General features: G+C 39.9%; 1 protein-coding gene across 1 annotated transcript in view; it reads left to right on the top strand.

The window, feature by feature from the left end:
* Nucleotides 1-20520, top strand: part of Cp (ceruloplasmin) — a 39201-nt gene extending 18681 nt beyond the window's left edge. Inside the window, exons 7-18 of the mRNA XM_035451037.1 lie at nucleotides 1893-2032; nucleotides 2956-3108; nucleotides 4552-4769; nucleotides 6861-7011; nucleotides 8532-8744; nucleotides 10809-11016; nucleotides 12422-12561; nucleotides 13971-14099; nucleotides 17057-17163; nucleotides 18520-18736; nucleotides 19079-19218; nucleotides 20000-20520. Coding sequence (XP_035306928.1) covers nucleotides 1893-2032; nucleotides 2956-3108; nucleotides 4552-4769; nucleotides 6861-7011; nucleotides 8532-8744; nucleotides 10809-11016; nucleotides 12422-12561; nucleotides 13971-14099; nucleotides 17057-17163; nucleotides 18520-18736; nucleotides 19079-19218; nucleotides 20000-20200 — 2017 coding nt within the window. The 3' untranslated portion in view covers nucleotides 20201-20520. The remainder of the gene's footprint in view (nucleotides 1-1892; nucleotides 2033-2955; nucleotides 3109-4551; nucleotides 4770-6860; nucleotides 7012-8531; nucleotides 8745-10808; nucleotides 11017-12421; nucleotides 12562-13970; nucleotides 14100-17056; nucleotides 17164-18519; nucleotides 18737-19078; nucleotides 19219-19999) is intronic.
* The last annotated feature ends 2925 nt before the right edge of the window (nucleotides 20521-23445 follow it).

Raw genomic sequence — 23445 nt, 5'->3', positions numbered from 1 at the left:
TTCCATACTTACAATTAGAAAACCAAAATATTGATCTGCTCTAAAAAATGTTGAAGACATTGTGTTCTGCAGTATTAGATATCCAGCCAACACTTAATTCTTTTTGTGAGGATAAACAAGCACAGCCATCTCATTAGTATGCAAATTTATTTCATTTTAAATGAGGTAAATTTATGTACATTTTAAAAATTGTCTTCAAATAAATTTATGGTTTCTTATCTTCAATATATTTGTAAACCTATTTTATATATCTCTGTACTCAGGGTCTTGTAAAAATTTCTCAGGCAAAAGGGAGGTTAGAGTAGGAAGGCTTAAGGATCCTTGCTGTGGAGTGAAGCATAAATCTAATTGGTCTTATTGAAAGATCAGAGAAATAAAGGAGCCAGCCACTAGAGAGACTTCTTACCTATATTGTATCCTCAGATCAATGGGGCTCAGCTCCCGTCTCTAGGAATCCTCAGACTGAATGGATGAGAGAACATGTCTCCACCCACCTTTTAGTCCTATCTCCACCTCCGTAGTGCTTGGATTAAAGGCATGTGCCTCCCAAGTGCTGGGATTAAAGGCATGTGCCTCCCAAGTGCTGGGATCAAAGGCATGAGATGCCAAGTGCTGGGATCAAAGGCGTGTGCTACCAATGCTTAGCCGCTATCATTAACTAGTGGCTACCTCCACTCTGATTTTCAAGCAAGCTTTATTTGTTACAGCATAAACAAATATCAGAGTAGAGCATGGCGTACTCATTACATACTTACTCTTGCTTTTTTGTACCTCCTGCATGTAGTGGCATCTTGTTCTGACAACAGACTTGAGGTAATGGCCTTAGGGCGTGGCTTTGGTGTGTGCAGGTGATCCCTTAAAAAGAGGGTCCTGGCATGGGCTCTCTCTTGGGTTGTACTCCGAGCATCCTTTAATCTTCTAGCCCTTCCCACCATCCACACATCACCTTGAGAGCATCACTTCTAATGGCTTCTATACTGTGGCCTTGGCTGCTTTCCTTAGGAGAAATGTTCCACAACACTCTGCTTCTTGGACTATATGCAATCAGCTTGTATAATCAGAGCTTGATCTCCTCTAATAGATGTGTGATCAGTGTGTATGAGTAATTATGCTTGCCTGTCATTATCTCATCAACATAGTACAGGAATCCTGGCAAAAATCTGGTGCTAACCCATTTGTCAAACAAAAGAAGAGATAAAGGGGCATGTTGTAATTAAAAAGAAAAAAAAAAAAAACACCATGAGACAGAGTTCACATGGAGGTGTTTTTTATTAGGGGAAAGAGATCTTAAAAAGGGGGAAGGGGAGGGAGTAGACTGTTCTCTGGGGACAGGAGCATCAAAGGAGGAAAGGCAGAGAATGTGCACAGGTGGTGCTCTTAGTAGCTGCAGCTGAGGGTGTACCCTGTTAGAACCCCAAGAGTAGGCCAGTATAGATGCCTGAATACCAACAGGGTGGCTTTGTGAAAATCCTATCACTTTCTGAGATGGAATTGCTTTGCTTGTAAATGGGAAAAAACTAGCAACCTCCCTGCATTACCATGTGACTTCTGGCAAGTAAAGGCAAGTATGAGCTGATGCTCATACCTAACAAAGGACAGCTGCTGTACAGTGGGGTGAAAAGGGTCTGTTGCAGAACAGGGGTGACATAGCCATATTGAAATTTGCTTTCACTTAACTTTACAATACAACTTCTTCCTTGATTTTCTTCTTCATCACACAAGAGTGGCCTAGGTCTGTGTGCCTCTTCAGTGAAATTCGTGTGGACTGTCACTCACAGGTGCAATGCAGTGCTAAGCATTGTACAGACTCTCCTTCTTCAGTTAGGATTCTATGTAAATAGCCACTTCTGTTCTATCTCCACACCCAATTAATCCCTTTTTCTTTTTGTCAGTGATTCAAAGGTATTTTTTGAACAAGGTGCTATGAGAATTGGTGGCTCTTATAAAAAAATTGTTTATCGTGAGTATACAGATGACTCCTTCACAAAACGGAAACAGAGAGGCCCTGATGAGCAACACCTTGGAATCCTGGGTAAGGCCAAGCAGAGCACACCAGGCTGGAATCTTCTTTACACCAGGCTTTTCTTCTTGATTGTCCCAGCCTCAGAGAGAAAAGTGTCAGGACCTGCAGCACGATGTTTTAGATAAAATCCAGGCACACAGGAGATCAGTTACCACTTGATACACAGCAGCTGGTTACTTTGTCAAAAGTAAATTATCAGCCACAAATCTTTGCTACATTGTGAAAAGATAAGGGAAAGTGTGTGACATTTAAATAACTGACTTAGCCAAAGTGTTCTTTCTCAAAAACCAAATGTGGGCTTACTGATGACCTAGGCTGGGTCTGTGCTAGAGGCTGTTACCAATGAGCACCAAGTAATCTCATAACTGGTGAACACAGCAAGAGATAGTCTTCCTCTTTATCTACAAGCTGGATGACTAATGAAAATGACTTAATTTTCTGTGCCTGATTTGTTTATGACGTGAAGATAATTATGGTTACTACTACAAGAAACTTTAGTAAGGTTTAGATGAGATATTAGACATAAACATTTAGAAGCAGGGATAAGATTCAAATTCACTCAATAAATGTCATTATGAATACTATATTAAACATTTGTATACTATATAGCTATATCTATAAATGTGTAGATATTCCAGATTTTTGTAGGTGTATAGACACTATGAATTAGTTTTTGTGATGTACAAATTTTACTGACTTGAAGAAAGATAATAAACAAATTATTAATCTTCCTCTAGTTTGATTAAAAGAATTTTGCATTTTTCCAAATTTGCCACATTGTAGCTATAATGGATTTTTTAAACACCAGGTTTTCCAACTTGCTACACATCTGCACCTTGATCCTGGAATGCCTGTCAGAGGGCTCAGCTAAAGCCAATAACTGTTTTGCACTTTCTATTTGTCACACAACAAAATACTATCTTTGTTCCTAGGTCCTGTCATTTGGGCAGAAGTAGGAGACATCATTAAAGTCACCTTTCATAACAAAGGACCATACCCTCTCAGCATTCAGCCAACGGGGGTGAGATTCACTGCGGAAAATGAGGGGACATACTATGCCCCCACTGCCCACTCCCTAAAGGGAGGTGAGTAGGTAATTCAGCCCTGAGTAAGCTGAATGCCAAATACTGACCATGTTCCTTTTAAGAATTATGCAAATGCAAATAATGCTTGCCAACTGGTTTATAGAATCTTGTTCTGCCTTAACTGAATAACTACTGACCATCCTAATAAGAATTTAGTTGGGCTGTATTAATTTTACAATTCTGAAATACTACTAGGTGGATTTGATTGTTATCAATCCCAGTTCCCTCTCCCTCCCATCCTCCCAATCCCCCCACTGACCCCTCATCCCACCCCCAATCCATTCCCCAGGGAGGGTGAGGCTTCAAAGGGGGATCATCAAGTCTGTCACATCATCTGAGAAGCTAGGGAAGGAGGACCTTAAGAGAGACATAATGGTCCCCCCGAAGAAGGGGAAAGGGACAATTGGGTGCATGGGGGTGGGTGTAGGAAAAAGAGAAGGGGAGAAGGAGAGAGGGGGAGGAAAACATGAGGGATCAGGAAGACTAAATCAGGGAAGAATAGAGGAGAACAAGAAAAGAGATACCTTAATAGAGGGAACCATTATAGGTTTAAAGAGAAATCTGGCACTAGAGAAATGTCCAGAGATCCACAAGGATGACCCCAACTAAGGTGGATCTTTTTTTAAGTTCTTGCAATGTTAAAGTTAGAAGCTCACTTTTGAATATTTGAAAAATACAGAAATCTATAACCCAAAATATTAGCAATCCACAATTCCATAACAATCATATACCCCCCCACATATATATGCAATCCTCCTGCTTTTATGTGTGTATATATAACATACATTAAATATGGTTGAGTTCCTAGTATACAAATATACCTGGCATTATAGTTTTGTGATGTTTATTATCTTAACATAATAAGAATTTATTAATATAATTTTAGTGATATAAAATATTCAATAATGTAGATATATTCTAACTTTTTTATTGAGGCTTACCAATGAAATCTCATGATTTTGCCACCAATTGTAATGTGACTATAGGCAGCTTATTGAGGCTTTCTGGCTTCAGTTTCAAGTGGAAAATTTAGATAATTTGCAAAGGCTCACAGACTAAGTTCCTTTCAATTCTACAATTACTTTCTGTTCAGTTTGGTCAACAGAAAATAGACTGATTACCTCCTACTGCCAGGCAGTGTTGTAGCTGATAGGATACAAGAGGTGACTTTCATCATTAGTTCTTCTTGAGAGGAAATGCACATATCCCCTCTTTGAGCACAAAAAGGGGCATCAATCCTAGATAAAGATTTGGAGCAGGGTTAGGGGATTCCTGAGTTTATCACACCGGTCTGTCAAACCTGACAGGGAAGCACAAAGGAGATTATATTCTGATTGGGACCAAGGAACTTAGAAGTGTATTACTAAACTTAGCCTACTGGGTGGCTCCATAGTCACATTAGAAAACATAAATGTAACCTTTCTGCTGTGACCTTTTTTGTAGGTGTGCCTCATCCTCAAGCAGCTTCTCATGTGGCACCCAAAGAAACCTTTATATATGAATGGACTGTCCCCAAAGAAATGGGACCCACTTATGCAGATCCTGTGTGCTTATCTAGGATGTACTATTCTGGTGTAGACCCCACCAAAGATATATTCACTGGGCTTATTGGGCCAATGAAAATATGCAAGAAAGGCACCTTACTTGCAAATGGGAAACAGGTAAGCCCAGGCAGGGGAGAGCAAAAATGACACCCAATCTGTTTTGAATTATCATTATAAGGAGAATTCTGGGCTTTAAGGTGCTGAAGATTTTACATATGTCTTATTTTAAAATTTTCTCAGATTTCTAAGATCTGTATTATCGTTGGCCATAGTATTACATACTTATAATCCTAACACTAGGGTAAGATGAGGCAGGAGGATCAAAAGTATGAAATCATTCTGGGTTTCATTGTAAGTTCATGCATTAAAATGTATTATACATTTTTTTCTGGTAGAAATACTTCAAGTAAATCAGAAATTGCATTATAAATGGAATGCATAGTCTTTGTGATAAAAATAGCAATAATAGCCTCTTGACTCACCATTATAATCCCATAATTTTTCAGATTTGAAAAGTATTTTATGTTGCACCTCTGAAGATAAGGGGTCCTGTTACATGCTCCTACACACCTGTATTCCAAGTCTTTGGGAAGTGAAGGCAGAAAAATAAAGAGTTCGAGACTGTCCTCATCTACTTAGAGTGTGAGGCAATTCTGGGCTATATGAGACCCTGCTTCAAACAAACAAAATTATAAAGACAGGGTCTCCTAAGCTGGGCATGGAAACACATGCCTGCAGTCCCAGTATTTGAGGGAAAAGAACTACATTTATGGCACATATCATGGCACATGCCTTTAATCCCAACACTTGGGAGGCAGAGACATGTGGATCTCTCTGAGTTCCAGGCCAGCCTGGTTTACAGAATGACTTCCAGGACAGCCAGGGATACACAGAAATCATGTCTCAATAAAACAAACAAATAAGCATGACATCTGAGGCTATCCTGTGCTACTGTGTTCATCCCAGATAGGCCATTGGTGGACCAAAGAAGTGATCCTACCCAAGTTTAGCTCAGTGAACCAGTGGCTTTAACTGGAGTGTCTTACAGAAGCATGAATAACATAAATATAGCTACAGCACCAAGAAACTCACCCTAGACAATCTTCATCACTGATGAAGTTTTCTGTAGGGTCTAACCTTCATGTTTGCACCTTAGTTGGTCTTTTTACACCTTAACAATCATGTTGTCCGCTTGAATGAGTCATAAGAGGAAGACAAACATAACTTCAGTATTCTCTTCCCTGGGGGATCATTTGCTTTGATTCCATTGACTGGTTGTCTTCTTAATGACTAGACCATTCCAAAAACCAAATAGTATTTCTACTTCCTTGTTTGTTTTTATTTTAATCTGCCTGAAGACTGTGTGGATCCTTCTTCCAGCTCATTGCCGCAACATTTCCTCACTGAAGATGATCTGTGCGGCTTATAGGGGTTCTTACTGGTTTCAGGAGTGTGGAAGGCTTCTTTTCTGATTCCAGCACACAGACATTGCCACATTAGATTTTTTATCACTGTAACAAAATACCCAAGACAAATAACTTAAGTGTGTGTGTGGTCGTGTGGTGGGGGTCTATTTTGGCTCTTGGTTTTAGAAGGTTCAGTCACAGTCAGATAGTTCCATTCAATTTTGTGATGTAGACAAACACACATGCATGCATGCATACGGTCAAAGAAACCTGTTCATCCTCATGATAGCCAATAAGGCATGCATGAGATAGGGGAAGGAAGGATGGAAGGGGAAGGGAAGGGGTGGAGGAGGAGGGAGAGGGAGAGACATTCTACCATATTCAATGGCACAATCCAAGTAACTTTGTCCCTTCAACTGGGCCTGACCTAAAGTCTCCATTATCACTGCCCAGTAATGTCATCAGCTGTGGCTTTGGGGACATTTCAAATCTAAATTTAAATCTATTTTAATAAACTGTTTTAGTGGTTTCAATTTGTTTGGGCATTTGTGGGTATGAAGGAAGAAGGGAATGTGAAATTTTAGATGCCAGAGGCTCAAGTTACACACTAAGCCATAAGTCTCAACAGACACCAATGAAAACTTGGGTGCCCAAGCGGAATACATCATGAACCAAGTTTTAAAGGGGAACAGAAACGTCTGTTGCCATTCCTCAAAATGGTTTGTGCACAGAGTATTATGCATATAGAAATATTTTTGCTTTACTCATTCCATCTTCACCTCATTGTTGTTTTGATTTGCAGAGAGATGTAGACAAGGAGTTCTACTTGTTCCCCACAGTGTTTGATGAGAATGAGAGTTTACTCTTGGATGATAATATCAGGATGTTCACAACTGCCCCTGATACTGTGGATAAGGAAGATAAAGACTTCCAGGAGTCTAATAAGATGCACTGTGAGTACTGTATCTACTCCACCGGCCCAGGTGTAATAGTACCAATTAAACCAAAGTGAGCAGCATTTTTCATTACTTTTAAATAAACAATGTAGTAGTGCTCTGACGGCCCTATCTTTGGTTATAAAAATACCTCAGAAAAAAAACAGATGTAACAGACATACTAATGTGATGAATGTGGCCTTTAAAAAATTGTTTATTGAGAAGGGAGAGAGGAAGAAAACCAGGGAGGGAGAGAGGAAGGGAGGAAGGGAGGGCGGGAAGGAGGGAGGAAGGGAGGGAGATAATGAGCACATGACATGGTGCCTGTGGGGGTCAAATGACAACATACACAGGTCAGTTTTCTCTTCTCAGAATTCGGGTTTGGTGGGCTTCGCAACAAGTGTCTTTATCAGCTGAGCCATCTTTACTGGCCCCTAATGCATCTTTGTGGTTCCTAGATTAACAGCATCAGCTTTGCCCAAGAGTTTGTGAGCACAGCAAATTCTTGGACCCACTTTTAAGTTAATGAATTATAAACATTGCAGGAAGACCTGGGAATCTGTATGTAATAAGTCCTTAATTGATTCCAATGGCATGCTCAATTTGAGAATAATGTATTAGATGCTGTTCTCATTTGTATCCCAGTAATAACAGTCTCCTTTTTGTTTTTTCAATGACCTAAAAATAAAATCTTTCGTCATGATTCAAAAATATGAACTCTTCCATCATAATTCCCATGCTTGCGCTCATCAAAAGTAACTGACAACTTTAAAACTCCAAAGACCCAAGGAAACCTGCATCATTTTTATTTAAATGAAGATGGGTATCAGATTTCTTTTTTACGTTTTAGCTAATTTATATGTGGTTAGTGTTTAGAGACGGTGGGCTAATTGTTCCAAAGACCCATACCATTCAGAGAGAACAGTAAACATTTACTGTAGTTGGTAGAAGTAAAAATTAGAAAGTTTCAGTACAAATTAATAGTTTTTGCTATTTGGGTTTTGGTTTTGATTTTGTTTTAAGCTACAAAGATTCTACTCACACTATCCACAATCCTTTCAATATTACTTTAAATTCTACATTTTGCATTTTGGACATGTCAAGAATGCCATCTTTTGGAAACAGCAGTGAGAGAAATTTTCCTACACATGATTGTTCCCATTTTTCAAGACGAATCAGGAAATTTTTCACGTAAAACAACAAATGCATTCCCAGTGTGTGACTCCCAGGGTAAGCTGTTATTATTCACAGATGTAGTTGCTCACAATGATGACCTTTGAAAGAAGTAAGAAAACCAGCTGAAATCTCATTCCAGCTGAAAACACTGAAATCCCCAGTGAGGTAGGGACACAGAACTTCATGCTCTGTGAACTCAGACCTACTCCCTGTTCTGGAGACAGCAAAGACATTTCTGACATAAGCAATGAGCAGGCTTGAATGTGTCCTTACATTAGGAAGTCACATTAGGAATAAATCTTCATTTAATAGGATATGTTTTCTTCAACCCCTTTTCTCCTCCTCCTCTCCAATGTTTGCAGCTGTGAATGGATTCATGTATGGCAATCAGCCTGGCCTCGACATGTGTCTAGGAGATTCCATTGTGTGGTATTTGTTCAGTGCTGGAAATGAGGCTGATGTACATGGAATATACTTTTCAGGAAACACTTATCTGTCCAAAGGAGAAAGAAGGGACACTGCAAACCTCTTCCCTCATACAAGTCTGACCCTTCTCATGAGGCCTGATACAGAAGGTACATTTCTCTTATTGGTCAGCATTCTAGTTAGGGTTATGAGTGTTGTGATGGACCACCATGTCCAAAGCAACTTGGGGAGGGGGGAAGGGTTTATTTGTCTTACACTTTTGTATCACCTTTCATCATTGAAGGGCATTGGGTCAAGAACTCAAACAGGGCATGAACTGATACAGAGGACAAGGATGGGTGTTGCTTACTGGCTTGCTCCTTATGGCTTGCTCAGCCTGCTTTCTAATAGAACCTAACCACAAGCCAAGGGATGGCACCACCCAGAATGGGCTGTGACCTCCCCCATCAATCACTAAGAAAATGCCCTACAGTTGGATCTTATGAGACACTTTCTCAATTGAAGTTCTTTTCTTTCAGAGGACCCTAGCTTGTGTCAGACTGACAGAAAACTAGCCATGACAGTAATATTTTTAATTTTATTTTTTAATTTTTTTGTAATTATTTTTTTTTAGTTCAACTTAGGAACAAGCTTGCTTCACATGTCAATCCCTTCTCCCTTCCCCCCCCAACCCTCCCCCAACCCCACCTGTTCCCCACCCCATCCACCCACCACTCCCCAGGCAGGGTAGGACCCTCGATGGGGCTGCCCAAAGTCCACCACATCGCCCTGGGCCAACCTAGGCCCTGCCGCCATGTGTCCAGGCCAAGAGTGTATCCCTTCACATGGGATGGGCTCTCAAAGTCCCTTCTTACACCAGGGAAAAATACTAATCCACTACCAGGGCCCCCCTAGAGTGCGGAGGCCTCCTCATTCACATCCATGTTCAGGGGTCTGGATCAGTCCTGTACTGCCCTCCCAGATAGTGGTCTGGGGTCCATGTGCTCCCACTTGTTTAGGTCAGCTGATTCTGTGGGTTTCACCAGCCTGGTACCAACCCCTTCGACCTTCATTCCTCCCTCTCTGCAACTAGGTTCAAGAGTTCAGTTCAGTGTATATCTGTGGATGTCTGCCTCTGCTTCCATCAGCCACTGGATGAGGGCTCTAGGATGGCATAAAAAGTAGTCATCAGTCTCATTATAGGGAAAGGGCATTTAGGTTATCCTCTCCAGCATTGCCTAGATTGTCAGTTCGAGTCATCTTTGTAGGTATCTGGAAATCTCCTCGGACCTATAATGGCTCCCTCTGATATGGTATCTCTCATCCTGCTCTCCTCTATTCCTCCCCCAACTCAACATTTCTGGCATGTCTGAAAATCCTATTTAAAAAAAAAAAACAAAACATATGAGGTGATAAACTCTTTCAATGCCTCCCAAATAGAACTTCTCTTAAGAGAGTGACTGGATCACTATTATTGAAGTACACACCTCCTTCCTGTTTGTGGGTGGAATAGAAGGAGATAAGTAAGAAGAGAGAGAGAGAGAGAGAGAGAGAGAGAGAGAGAGAGAGAGTTTGTGTGTGTGTGAGAGAGAGAGAGAGAAAGAGAGGAGAAAGAGAGAGAGAGAGAGAGAGAGAGAGAGAGAGAGAGAGAGTTTGTGTGTGTGTGAGAGAGAGAGAGAGAAAGAGAGAGAAAGAGAGAGAGAGAGAGAGAGAGAGAGAGAGAGAGAGAGAGAGAGATTGTATTCCCTGTTTCAAACAGCAGATCTCTGGGATGGTTCGTTTTCAATCCTTTTAAAAATAACTGTGATAAAGCAGGCTAGAGAAAATGACTCCTGCATGTGCTGTACATGTAAACTTTCATCATATCTCTATAGTTTCGATGTGGAGTTGACTGCTGACTGCTTGCAACTAGGTATTCTAAACAAGAACAGTAGCCATTCACATTCAGACACATCTGGGGGCCTGGTTCTCAGTGGGTAAATTAAATTAAAGCAAGGATGAAAGAATTTCAATCCTATCGTGAAAATATGCTAACTTGCTTCTGGCCTCACTTGATTCACTGTATCAGTAAAGAGATTTCTGCCATCGGAGAAAAGTGAACAGTGGGTGGTGTGAGGGTCAGAGCTGTGGGAAGCTTGGTGATCTGAGGTAATAACTGATGCTCAGTAAGTTTGGGAGATAAAAGCACCGAGCAAAAAATACTGATTGATAAGTTTTCTATTTTGCCACTCCAGGGACTTTTGATGTAGAGTGTCTTACAACAGATCACTACACAGGTGGTATGAAGCAAAAATATACTGTGAACCAGTGCAAGCAGCATTCTGAGGATCCTGTTTTCTACCTGGGAGAAAGGACCTACTATGTTGCAGCAGTGGAGGTGGAATGGGACTATTCTCCAAGCAGGGCCTGGGAAAAGGAGCTGCATCGTTTGCAAGAACAAAAGTAACTTTCCGGTCTCACATTCCCAAAGTGCTCAGCTGCAATTTTAGGTCTCCTTTCATTAAAGAGTTACACTAACCCTTAGAAGAAGCAACAGCTGTGTTAAACAATAGCAATGATCACTTTCTGGGAATCTGTGCTTATTCATTTCTACTTCTCTTGGCACCATCCTCACAGGGTAACTTCCCTTGAGCTATTCTGATTCTGTGGCATCATTGCTTTTCTGATGGACTGTTACTCACCTTCAAACCAAACTGAGAACAGTCACAGTGTTGCTTATTTCCCCCTCCTGATTTTATTTCTAGCGTAATGATCGGTCATTATGTATTCCTAATTCTACTGCATACTTCTTAAATGCTTAGCAGTTCTTTCTTCTAAGACTTAAAGGAAAATAGATTTAAAGCCATTATGTCACCAACACTGAAAAAGCTAAAAAACAAAACAAACAGTAAGAATAAATTCAAGTCATGAATGGCCACAAGAACATTAAAACCATCTGTCTCAGCATTATGTGACATCATGTGATACTTCTAGGTGTCCCCCTTTTTTAATTTTCCCAGGCATGTCTGCTCTATCATGTCATTTCATCATGTGACCTCATGTTCACATGATCTGAGGGATGAGGGTGAACTCTTGGACAGGTAGGCCCAGGATGACAGGAAAACATTCTGGCTAGCAGTGGCTAGCCAGATAGTTTGGTTTCAGTGATGAGTGTGGTCTGATATAGAAAGGACTAAAAGGTTGTTTTGTGATTTGGCTAAAGTGGTTAAAAAAATCATTAGTTAACTAAAACTTTAGAGAAAGAAAATGACTATAAAAAATGGCCGGGCGTTGGTGGCACACCCCTTTAATCCCAGCACTCTGGAGGCAGAGGCAGTCGGATCTCTGTGAGTTCGAGGCCAGCCTGGTCTACAGAGCGAGTGCCAGGATAGGCTCCAAAGCTACACAGAGAAACCCTGTCTCGAAAAACCAATAAATAAATAAATAAATAAATAAATAAATAAAATAAAAATAAAAATAAAAAAGTGCTATATTAGCTATTGACTGAAAATACTGCAGTAATTCCTACCTGACTGAATCTGGATTTCATAACATATTAGAGTGAAAAATGTGATGAGATGATTTGATCAATGCCTCTCTTTAGGAACATAGGAACTAAGGCTTCCACAGACAGCATTGATTGAAAGGCCCACTTAGCTAGGCAAGCATCAGGGCCAGGACTGAAGCAGCACACTAAACAGTTCTCTTTATATGACACCTTGCTATTTCTAAAGTCTATTTTTTTTCTTACTGGGATGGAAAATAAATTTAACGAACATAACTTCTCACAACAATTTTGACTCAAAAATTAAGACAATTTCTTTTCTTTCATGAAAGCAAATAACCTACGTTGATTTATCTTTTTTAGTATTTCAAATGCATTTTTGGATAAAGAAGAGTTTTACATAGGCTCAAAGTACAAGAAAGCCGTGTATCGGCAGTTTACTGACAGCACATTCAGAGAGCAGGTGAAGAGAGAAGCTGAAGATGTGCACCTGGGCATCCTGGGTAAGGTGAACAGACCCACCCCGCTAGCCTTGGGTTAGCAACAAGAGCTGCAGGCATCTATGTATATAGATTGCATTTTTCTAGTTCATACATCAAAGCTATTTTTAAAAATCACTCAATAAAGGAGAGAAGTTTGTGATTGCTGAAGAATACATATAATGCCACTTATTTCTATCAGGAATAATGTATTAATCCGTACACTGATAAAATTATTTATACTTAGCCAGGCAGTGGTGGTGGACGCCTTTATTCACAGCACTCAGGAGGCTGAGACAGGTGGATCTCTGAGTTCAAGACCAGCCTGGTCTACAGAGTGAGTTGTAGGACAGCCAAGGCTACATAGACAAGCCCTGTCTCATTTTTTTTTACTTGATGCCTATAGCTTTGATGAAGTTCCTAGAAATTACCTCCTAACCAAAACCTTAACCAAACTCTTCTTGTTACTACACATCCCTCCAACAAGAAGCACAAATATTTATTTGAGAATTAAGATGTAATCACAAAAAAGATATATATGAAAATTAAGATGTAATTTATCACAAGAAAAGATATATATGGGGGTTGAAAAAATGTGTTTCTTTACACAGAATCTGGAGGAAGTTGCCTTTAGGTTTTCAGGAGCCAAATTAAGGCAGAATGTATAACCTGAAACCTATGAGGTGCTGAATTCCTGAACCTTTCAATACTTCCACAATATCACAATTTCCCTAGTGAAATACTTTAGACCTTCCTAATGCTGTCACACTTTCATACAGCTCCTTATGTTGTGATGACCCTCCAACCATAAAATTATTTTCATTGCTACTTCATAGCCACAATCTTGCTACTGTTATGAATCATGATGTTAATATCTGTGTTTTCTGATAGTCTTAGGTGACACCCGTGAAAGAGTCATTCAACCCCTAAAGGGGTCCAGACCCACAGGTTGAGAACTGCTGCTCTAGAGCTAATGGCATTGTTGAGGGTAACAGAAATGCATGTGACAGGAAAAAGCTATAGCTGGCTAGAGAGCAGAAGCTGGAGGACAGGCTTCATCCTTTACCAGAACAACCCTTTGCCTGGAAGTCCAGACACTGAGCCCTGAAAGTAAACTGTGCACAGCGGCTCCTGGCCTGCCACCAGCTCTCTGCATTAGACCTCTGACCCTCAGAGGATTTTCAGGCAGCAGTGTCTCCTGGAACTCTGGATAAGAACACAGTATGGACTCCATATTTAGAGCGCTCTATCTCGTGTTTTTATGTACATCCTCTGGGACCAGAAATAAATCACGGACTGTAACAGCTGAAAGCCATGGGAGGAAAAGATTCCATCCTTCACACTGAAAAATTACCTGACTTTTGCTTTTATCACTAACACAGACATTCCAAAACACAAGACAGCAAACTAATTTTCCTTTTCACTCTTGCCAGGTCCTCAAATTCATGCAGATGTTGGAGACAAAATTAAAATTGTCTTTAAAAATATGGCAACCAGGCCATATTCAATACATGCCCATGGGGTGAAAACAGAGAGTTCTACAGTTGCTCCAACATTGCCAGGTACTGAGGGCAGAGGGATACATCATGCAGATATTATTGCCACTCCATAAGTGCCCGCTACTGTAAAGGATAGTCCTTCTAAATGAGTATTCTATGAGGTATTGCAAAGATGGGGACAGAGGATGCAGGGACTAGCTCTTTGTGGGTGATTGAGTACAAGTACTTTGTGCCAAACCAGTTTGCAGAGGGGCTGTAAAAAGGAACATGGAAGTACCCAACATTTACAAACATGGAAGAGTGAATTAGATAGATGCTCCCTCCACTCACCTAGAACATATTTGAAGTAGCATCTGCTACACTGTGGGGTAGAATATTCATGTACTAGCCTCTCAAACAATGTCTATGGTTTGGGAATTAAAACCTAGATACATTATGTACACACAAGTAGAAATTAAAATTATTTTACAGGAAAGGGATTTGTTTTAAAAACGTAGCAGTCCCCAAATATATCAAACAACAAAAAAAGAGAGTGCTCTGAATTACTTTTATAAATTTAAGAAAACAGAGAGCAAAATTTTCTCTCTTGATCTGCTAAGAAAGACATAGATACTATTGAGTTGTAACCAAGGATATGAAAAAGACACATCAGAGTAAGAGAGAAACTGGTGTTGTTTTAGGTAGGACCATCAGTAGGACTGGACACTGGTGAAGACTTAAATGATAAGGGAAGAGCAGCACAAGTTAATTGTGAGGCAAGATTCTAGGTCTTCAAGTGGGAGCATGCTTCGTGTCTCTTAGAAATGGTGAGGAGCCCAGAGATGCAAGCAGAGTGAAGAGGGAACAGAATGTTAGCAGATGGGAACCAAGGAGACAAGAAACTGTATGGCATAAAGTCCTGGGAGGCTATGATTAGGAATCAAGGTTTTATACTGAACACTCACCTGAGTTAAAGAGGATTTATCTTATTATCAATTTTTAAGAGGCTCTTCTGGGTGACCTATGAGTAAGTGACTATGGGAGAGAAAAATGGCAGGCAGCATTAAAGACACGTTAGGGAAATTCTGCACTAAAAGGATGAAAAAAAATACCATAATTAGAATTAACAATGAGACTAAGCAGAGGAAGGGGTAAGAAGTTCTCATACTGTAATTCTACTTGACTCTGATACCAAAAAGTCCTGCTGAAAATTGAACACAGTCTTATGGTGACTGTGGGGCTTTGGGAATCAATCGTTGCTGACAGAGCAGGCTAGAAGAGCAGCTTATGGAAATAAGAGTGGTGGGCAGTGAACATTGGGGAGCTCTTGGTCCCCAGACTGATAGCTGGGATACCAGCATGGGATGGATCCAGACCCCAGGAACTTGGGTTTCAGTGAGGAAACCTTGGAAATCTACAGGACCTCCTGTAGTAGTTCAGTACTTATCCCTAGCATTGGTGTGGTCTTTGAGAGCCCAATACACATAGAGGGATACTCCCTGAGCCAAGACACACAGGAGTGGGCCTAGGCCCTATCCCAAAGGATATGATAGACTCTGATGACACCCTATGGAAGGCCTCACCCTCCCTGGGGAGCAGAAAGGATATGTGATAGGTAGGGGTTTAGTTGGGAGTGGGGTGGGGGAGGAGGGGAGGGAGAGGGAACTGGGATTGTCATGTAAAACAATCTTGTTTCTAATTCAAATTTAAAAATCTGAAAAAAAAGAGTGGTGGGCAGAAGTGAGACAGTGAAGTGTTACATTTACATTTTATGTTCTTGGTAAAAAATTCTGCTTGGATAAGGTATGATGACATTGGGACTAAAAGCGATGGCTGGAGAAAAGGGGGGAAAGCCCACACATCCCTTAAGAACAGACCTCAATTCTTGCTTGATTCCCTAATAAAGGATTTCAGACTCCAGAGTATTACTCTGGCAGTACTATGTTCACAGGTATGGTAAAGTCTATCTAAACAAATTAGACAGACGGTTGACAGGACCAGCTCATGAAAGTAGTCGTAAGTCAAGGTCTGTGGACAGATATACAGGAAGTTCTGAAGTAACTGGTTAGATTGGAAAAGAGCCAGGAGTACATGGGAAGACAGTACATGACACAGTAAGGGGATAGAGTAACTATCTTCAAAACAGTATATGTCTTGCTTGTGACAGAATAGTGACAAAGAAGCACATGGTGAGACAGAACCAGATTGTTACAGAAGAAGTAGACAGAATTAGGAGAAATCAGTGACCTTTAACATCAGTGGTCTCATGGTTCCTTGCAAAGAATCATCAGCACATTGAGCAAGACAGTGAGAAGGAAGCAGGAAAGAAGGGAAGGGGGAAGCTGATTCTACAGGGCAGCATCAGTATAGAAACACCATGAGCCATGTGCTGTGGCGGGGAGTAACCACATAGTATCCACAGAAAAAAGATATTAATAAAACCTACTTCAGAGTAAGGAAAGATGGATCCACTCATTTTCTTCAAACTATGACATTAGAATGACAACCCTTGGCTTTGTTATGACAAGTAAATGAGAGCAAATATATAATGACATAAGAATACCTTAGTCTATCTTAGAACTGAACTCCAGGGACATGAAGGTGGTTAGATGGGTAAAGGTGCTTAGCCTGATAACTCAAGTTCCATCTCCAGAACCCACATGGTTGAAAGAGAGAACTCTCACAAACTACCCCAACTTTCTTGTGTGTTGTGATATGTAATACTCTGTCTGTCTGTCTGTCTGTCTGTCTGGTCTCTCTCTCTCTCTCTCTCTCTCTCTCTCTTTCTTTCTCTCTCTTTCTCTCTCTCTCACTTACACACACACACACACCCCACACATATACATACACTCACTAAATTCCTGAAAGAATTTTGACTACTATTAATTTTTAATATCTTGACATTTTTACTTTCTGCATCACTAATTGCCAAGGCTTAATATATCTATATATTGTATGTGTACATAAGATATACAAGCATATGAAACGTGTATGTCAGATATAAGCCAAATATAACCAGACATGTAACTCGGTTAATTTAGGTGAAATTCGCACTTACATGTGGCAAATCCCAGAGAGATCAGGTGCTGGAGCAGAGGATACGGCTTGTATTCCATGGGCTTACTACTCAACTGTGGATAAAGTTAAGGTAAGCTTTAAACATTTGTTCCGTAAGAATTCTCCAGATAGAGAGACAATTGAAAGAAGATAAAGTTAGAGTTTTCCTGTACTCCAATCTATGTCAAAATCCCAGGAAAATAAGTTGCTCTGTAATCTATTTCAGTTTGCATTTTTAGTTTGTTTGCTTTTAAACATACAGTCATAGTTATTTCATTTTGGTTGATTATTGATAACACCTAATAAACATTACAAAACTGATTTTATTTTTCTTTGATATGAAAACATATCAGGTGCAAAAAGTAAGATATGTGGCTCAGAATTCTTTGTTGTAATAAAAGCAATCCCAACAGGCAATCAGAACTTTACATATGTATTGTTCAATAAAATATCACAAAGCCAAAAATCCCCCAACAGCCCTCTCAAGTGAGATGGTACACTGTTCATTCTGTGGAACAAAATCTTGATCAGAATCCCTTCTGAGTTTCCGATATGTCAATACAGCTCCATGCTGGGTACCTCCATCAGAAATTCCCAGATTTAAAACCTAGCACCTTCTAAAGGGGTCTTCCTCCCCTCCATTTTCTGTTGAAAAATACCAGCAACCTAAGTGCTGCTCTATCCATTCATTCAAGCAAGAACTTTGAACCACTCGGATAACCCAGATAATTTGCTCTTACAATTGCCTAGCCCACTTCTCTCCATTTTCACACTTCAGTACTTGTAATTTGACTCAACTGCTGCCTCCAAGGCTCCAGACTTTTCCAAGTCTTCTTTCGATCAAACAATATAACTGGACTAAGATGTAGATTTACTGTCGTTCTCTGTCCAGTGTTTCAGAGGCTGCTTATGACATTGTCTGAATTTCACTAATACAGCACTAATACAAGAAAGATATAAGACACAATCTGCCATCACAGACACCTGGCCACACCAAATTCCTCAGATGTTAAAGAATTAAGTGTGGTCTTTCACATGGGTATTCATTAGTATTCTGTTTCTCCATGACATTGGACAATTTCCTTGGCTTCTACTCATTTCTCCTACAGCAAAAGGTTTTGTTTCATTCAGACATGGATTTAGAGTAACTGGCTCATCCTGCTAAGTCCACAAGCTTATGAAAGAAACAACCAATCATGTTCATTCAGGTAGATCATGAGTTAAGCCACTTTTTTTAAAAATCTAAGTTCCACATCACTCAAATGACCCACCTACTTTTCATCATTAACCGTGTCAAGTATGAAGATAGTAAATGGTGGCTTTCCTTTGGGCTAGGTATCCCACTAAACCCAATCCCTTCAGAACTGCTGGGACGTGGATAGAGTCCCAGCTCTCTAAAATCATGACCAACACTTCGAAGATAACTGCAGTTTCTGCTTGTTTTCAGGATCTCTATAGTGGACTAATAGGCCCACTGATTGTTTGTCGGAAACCTTACGTGAAAGTATTCAATCCTATAAAGAAAATGGAGTTTTCCCTTTTGTTTCTAGTATTTGATGAGAATGAATCTTGGTACTTAGATGACAACATCAAAAAGTACTCTGATCATCCCGAGAAAGTAAACAAAGAGGATGAGGAATTCATAGAAAGCAATAAAATGCATGGTATGAGGAAACTATTCTAAACCACTTTCCTTTTTTACCTCTTTCTTCTTTCAAAGAAAATCATGTTGTAGGACTGTTTCATTTAAAAATATTGTAATGTAAAATTCTGCTCAAAACCAAAATAGGGCTATGTTTAAAAATCTTTACTAATTCCTCTCCCAATTACAAACCCTCATTCCCTTTTAAATAAATTCGCAATTAGTATTAAGGCTCTTCATATGAAGTACCTTGAAAAATCGCAGTGATATTGGTGAAGTAAGCTCTGTTATGTTGACCTAGTAATAATTCCTGAGAAACAATTATGGGTTTAAACTATTCTGAAATGTATCAAATTTTCCTCAGCTATTAATGGAAAAATGTTTGGAAATCTACAAGGCCTCACAATGCACGTGGGAGATGAAGTCAATTGGTACGTGATGGGAATGGGCAATGAAATAGACTTACACACCGTACACTTTCATGGCCACAGCTTCCGATACAAGGTAAGAACCACCACAGTCGTCATTCTTGCTCAGCTTAGTATGTTTTAATTTAAGCCAAGAATACATTTCATCAGAGATATCTATGAAAAAGGAAGGCTCTAACAGCATTGCCATCTCACTGCTACACCAGCCTCCTCATATCTTGGGTTAGGTGAATTAACACTTAGGCGTCAAGCAACTCACATCCCCAGAACTACTACCTAGTGAAAGCAATGGTCCTCTTAAGACGTGTTTTCCCCTGTTTTTAAACTAATGTAGAAAAACGCACTGGTTTTCAAAAGAAAAAGGCACATTGCAGAATGTCTATTTTATAATCTGTACTGTTTTCTGTACATATATCGTAATGGGCTTTCAATATCATTTCCATAGAAATATGCCAGTGACAGGGATTGAGAATACCTGAACTGTCACTGTTATTTAAATTCTCTATCTGCTTCCATTATACTATCTTTGCCTTACAGTTTCACAAACAAGATAGACTATCATAGGTACAAGCACAATTGACACCACAGTATGGCTGCTTTGTGTAGCTCAATCTCTGACAAAGAGGCAAGCCAGAAGCATGGTGTTAAACATAGTAGTCCTGACTAATCAATGTCCTCCTTCACATCTTCCTTGATGGCCCAGAGTGCTAAGGCTTTAGGTGAGGACCACATATTTCACTACATAAAATATGGAGGGATTCATTTTTTTAATATTTCTGTTTTTATTTAATACTTGGAGATGACTGATGAAAGACTACTGAATAAACTCTAACATTTATCATTTTTTTCTAATAAAGCACAGGGGAATTTACAGTTCTGATGTCTTTGACCTTTTCCCTGGAACATATCAAACCCTAGAAATGTTTCCCCAAACACCTGGAACCTGGTTACTCCACTGCCATGTGACTGACCATGTTCATGCTGGAATGGTAACTACCTACACCGTCTTACCAAATCAAGGTGAATATCCAGATAGTAACTCTAGGTATATATTATGAGTGCAATTAAGATTCCTGCTTTGTCTAAATACATCTTCCGGTATGAAGTCCTTGTGAACTGGCAGCCCTGAAGTCTTCCTTCTCTACCTCTATAATAGAATGTTTTAGTGCTAGGTCAGTGGGCTATCACTTACTTCAGCTAGAATGGCATCGACTAAGTGTACCATGGGCACTAACTTTACAGTGTAATCACACCCAAAGCTGGTGTAAGGGAACAATCACATTATTCCATTTAACAAGAAAGCAACATGACTTATAAATGAACATTTAGAATTTCATTTCTTTCTTCAGAGAAAACATTAACATGTTTCTCTGTAGTACCTCCCACATAAAAGCATAACCCAGCCTAATATAACTTCAGTCACCATCCAGAACAGTTCTTTTTGTGCTGCTGGAGAAGGTCTACTTCTAACGGAACTGGGAAAACTAAAATTTAAATTCCTTCTTCTTCAATTCTTTTTTTAAAAATATTTATTTATTTATTTATTTATTTATTTATTTATTTATTTATTTATTATGTATGCAGTCTTCTGCCTGCATGCCAGCAGAGGGCACCAGATCTCATTCAACACCATGTGGTTGTTGGGAATTGAACTCAGGACCCCTGGAAGAACAGTCAGTGCTCTTAACCGCTAAGCCATCTCTCCAGCCCCTTCTTCAACTCTTATATGTATAAGTACACAGACACCTAGACACATACTTGCACATACACAGAGCACAGAAAAATAAACAATCTTTTTGTGAATACATACCAACAACAAAAAGTAAAATCCTAGCACTGTAGTTGAGAATTTTAGGAGTAGAAATGGCAAATCTAACTGGAGGAAGTTACATCCAGAATATGCTTCCTTCTTAAAAATAATAGAAAGGAGTGGGAATGTGTGTGCAAGTTTTGTATGAGTGTGTGTGTGTGTGTGTGTGTGTGTGTGTGTGTGTGTGTGTGTGTTTGGTCCTAGGGACAAAGTCCATGGTTTTGCAAATGTAAGGAAAGCATTTTACTACTGAGCTGTGTTCCCAGTCCAAGTCAATGTAGTATAAATCTAAGTCACTCAAGATTACACCTTATTGTAAATAAACTTTTGCTCTTACATCTTTTTTGACAAAAACAAAACAAAACAACAACAACAACAACCCACTACTGCCACTAAAATTAAAAAAAAAAAAAAAAAAAAAAAGGAGTTACTGGTAATGCACAACCACCTAAGACTAAACTATTGGGTTTACTGCCGATAACATGACCAAAGTCAAAAAGTCAACGAGGCTACACAAAGTAAAAGAGAAAGTCTCTATATCAGTGGTTTTTAACCTGTGGGTCGTGACTCCATTGCAGGGTCGAATGACCCTTTCACATGGATCACCTAAGACCATCAGAAAACACAGATATTTACACTAAGATTCATAACAGTAGCAAGGCTACAGTTATAAAGTAGCAATGAAAATAATGTTATGTTTGGGGGTCACCACAACATGAGGAACTGTGTTAAAAGTATCACAGCATTAGGAAGGTGAAGAACCACTGCTCTAAATAAACAAGCTTGCAGGCTAGTGAGTGAGATATCTCAGCAGTTAGCAGCACTGGCTGCTCCTCCAGAAGACCAGAGTTCAATTCACAGCACCCACATGTGCATAGTCTTCTGTAACTCCAGTTGTGCAACTGTAACTACAGGTCTAGGGATCTAATGCCCTCTTCTAATCTCTGTGGGTACAAGGCCCGCAAGTGGTGTACAGATATGCATGCCATGCAGGCAAAATTCCCATACCAAAAGAAGAAAGAAGGAGGAAGGAAGGAAGGAAGGAAGGAAGGAAGGAAGGAAGGAAGGAAGGAAGGGAAGATCTAAATTTAGATGAATATCTAAAATCTTTCATTTGATAAACATTTTTTATAGCAAAGTTTATTTTATTTTTACATCCCAACCCCAGTTCCTCCTCCTTCCCCTTCCTCCTTCCCACCTCATCCCATCCCACCCCCCCCATCTACTCCTCAGAGGGCATAAGGCCTCCCTTGGGGAGTCACCAAAGTCTGGGATACCAAGTTGAGGCAGGACCAAGCCCCTCCCCCCAATCAGGCTGGACAAGGTATCCCACAATAGGTAATGGGCTCCAAAAGCCAGTTCACATACCCAGGATAAGTCCTGGTCCCACTGCCAGCCCCAGCCCCCCTAAACAGACCAATCTCCATAACTGTCACCACATTTAGAAGGCCTAGTTTGGTCCCACGCAGGTTCCCCAGGTGTCAGTTTATAATAATCCCTGAGCTCTCACTAGCTCAGATGGGCTGTCTCTGTGGTTTTCCCCATCATGATCTTGAGCCCCTTGCTCATATTCTCTCTCCCCCCTCTTTTCAACTGAACTCCAGGGGCTCAGCCCAGTGCTTGGCTGTGGATCACTGCATTTTCTTCCATCAGTAACTGGAAGTCAATTCAATGATAAACATTTTTAGGTGAATGTCTAAAAACTTTCATTTGATAAAGTAGAATTTTTGAAACTTTCTTTGAACATAGTTTAAGTCATGATTTAAAAGGTTTCAGAAGAATTCCCACAGACCTTCCATACTTAGAAAGTTACAGTTGCCTTCTTGTTCTCACCCCCCATCCTGCCCTTGAGCATGCCTACGTGTGCAAATATATAAACTTGTATTTCCTAATTATATTCTTACATATAACCTAATACCATCATCAATGTCAAGAATATTTAAAAAATAATAAAAATCTATAACTCTTTTTTAAATTTCAACTATCCTACCATGTTCTTTACAGAGAAAGAAAATCCCAGGTCATACAAAGATCCTTGGAGACTTCTCACTTTTGTCTTTGACATCACTGACTTCTTTTTGTTTTAAATTTAATTCTATGTGCAGAGGTGTTTTGCCTGCTTGTATATCGGTGGACCTGGTGGACCTGGTGTGTACAGAGTCCCAAAAAAGTCCCCTAGAACTGAATTATAGATGGTTGTGAGCCAACATGTAGGAGCTGAGCATCAAACCCTCCAGGGACATTTTGTAATACAGTAGCTGTCACCTTAGAGACTCTGCCATGTGAGTCCACTCAGTGTTTCCTCATCATACTCAGGCTCATCCCTTCTAGTAGAAGGTCTTACCTCCTAATGTGCCTATCACTGCTGAACTTTGAGCTTTGGGTGAATGTGGTATCTGCCAAGATTTTCCACAGTAAATTTACTGTTTTTTCTCTTTTATGATTAATTAAGATCGTTTGCAAAGAAGAAAACAAATTTTCCTAAATTAAAGC

This window comes from Cricetulus griseus (assembly GCF_003668045.3).
Source record: "Cricetulus griseus strain 17A/GY chromosome 1 unlocalized genomic scaffold, alternate assembly CriGri-PICRH-1.0 chr1_0, whole genome shotgun sequence".
Taxonomy (NCBI): Eukaryota; Metazoa; Chordata; class Mammalia; order Rodentia; family Cricetidae; genus Cricetulus; species Cricetulus griseus.
Note: the sequence above shows the minus strand (reverse complement) of the source record. Positions and strands in the feature narration are given on the sequence as shown.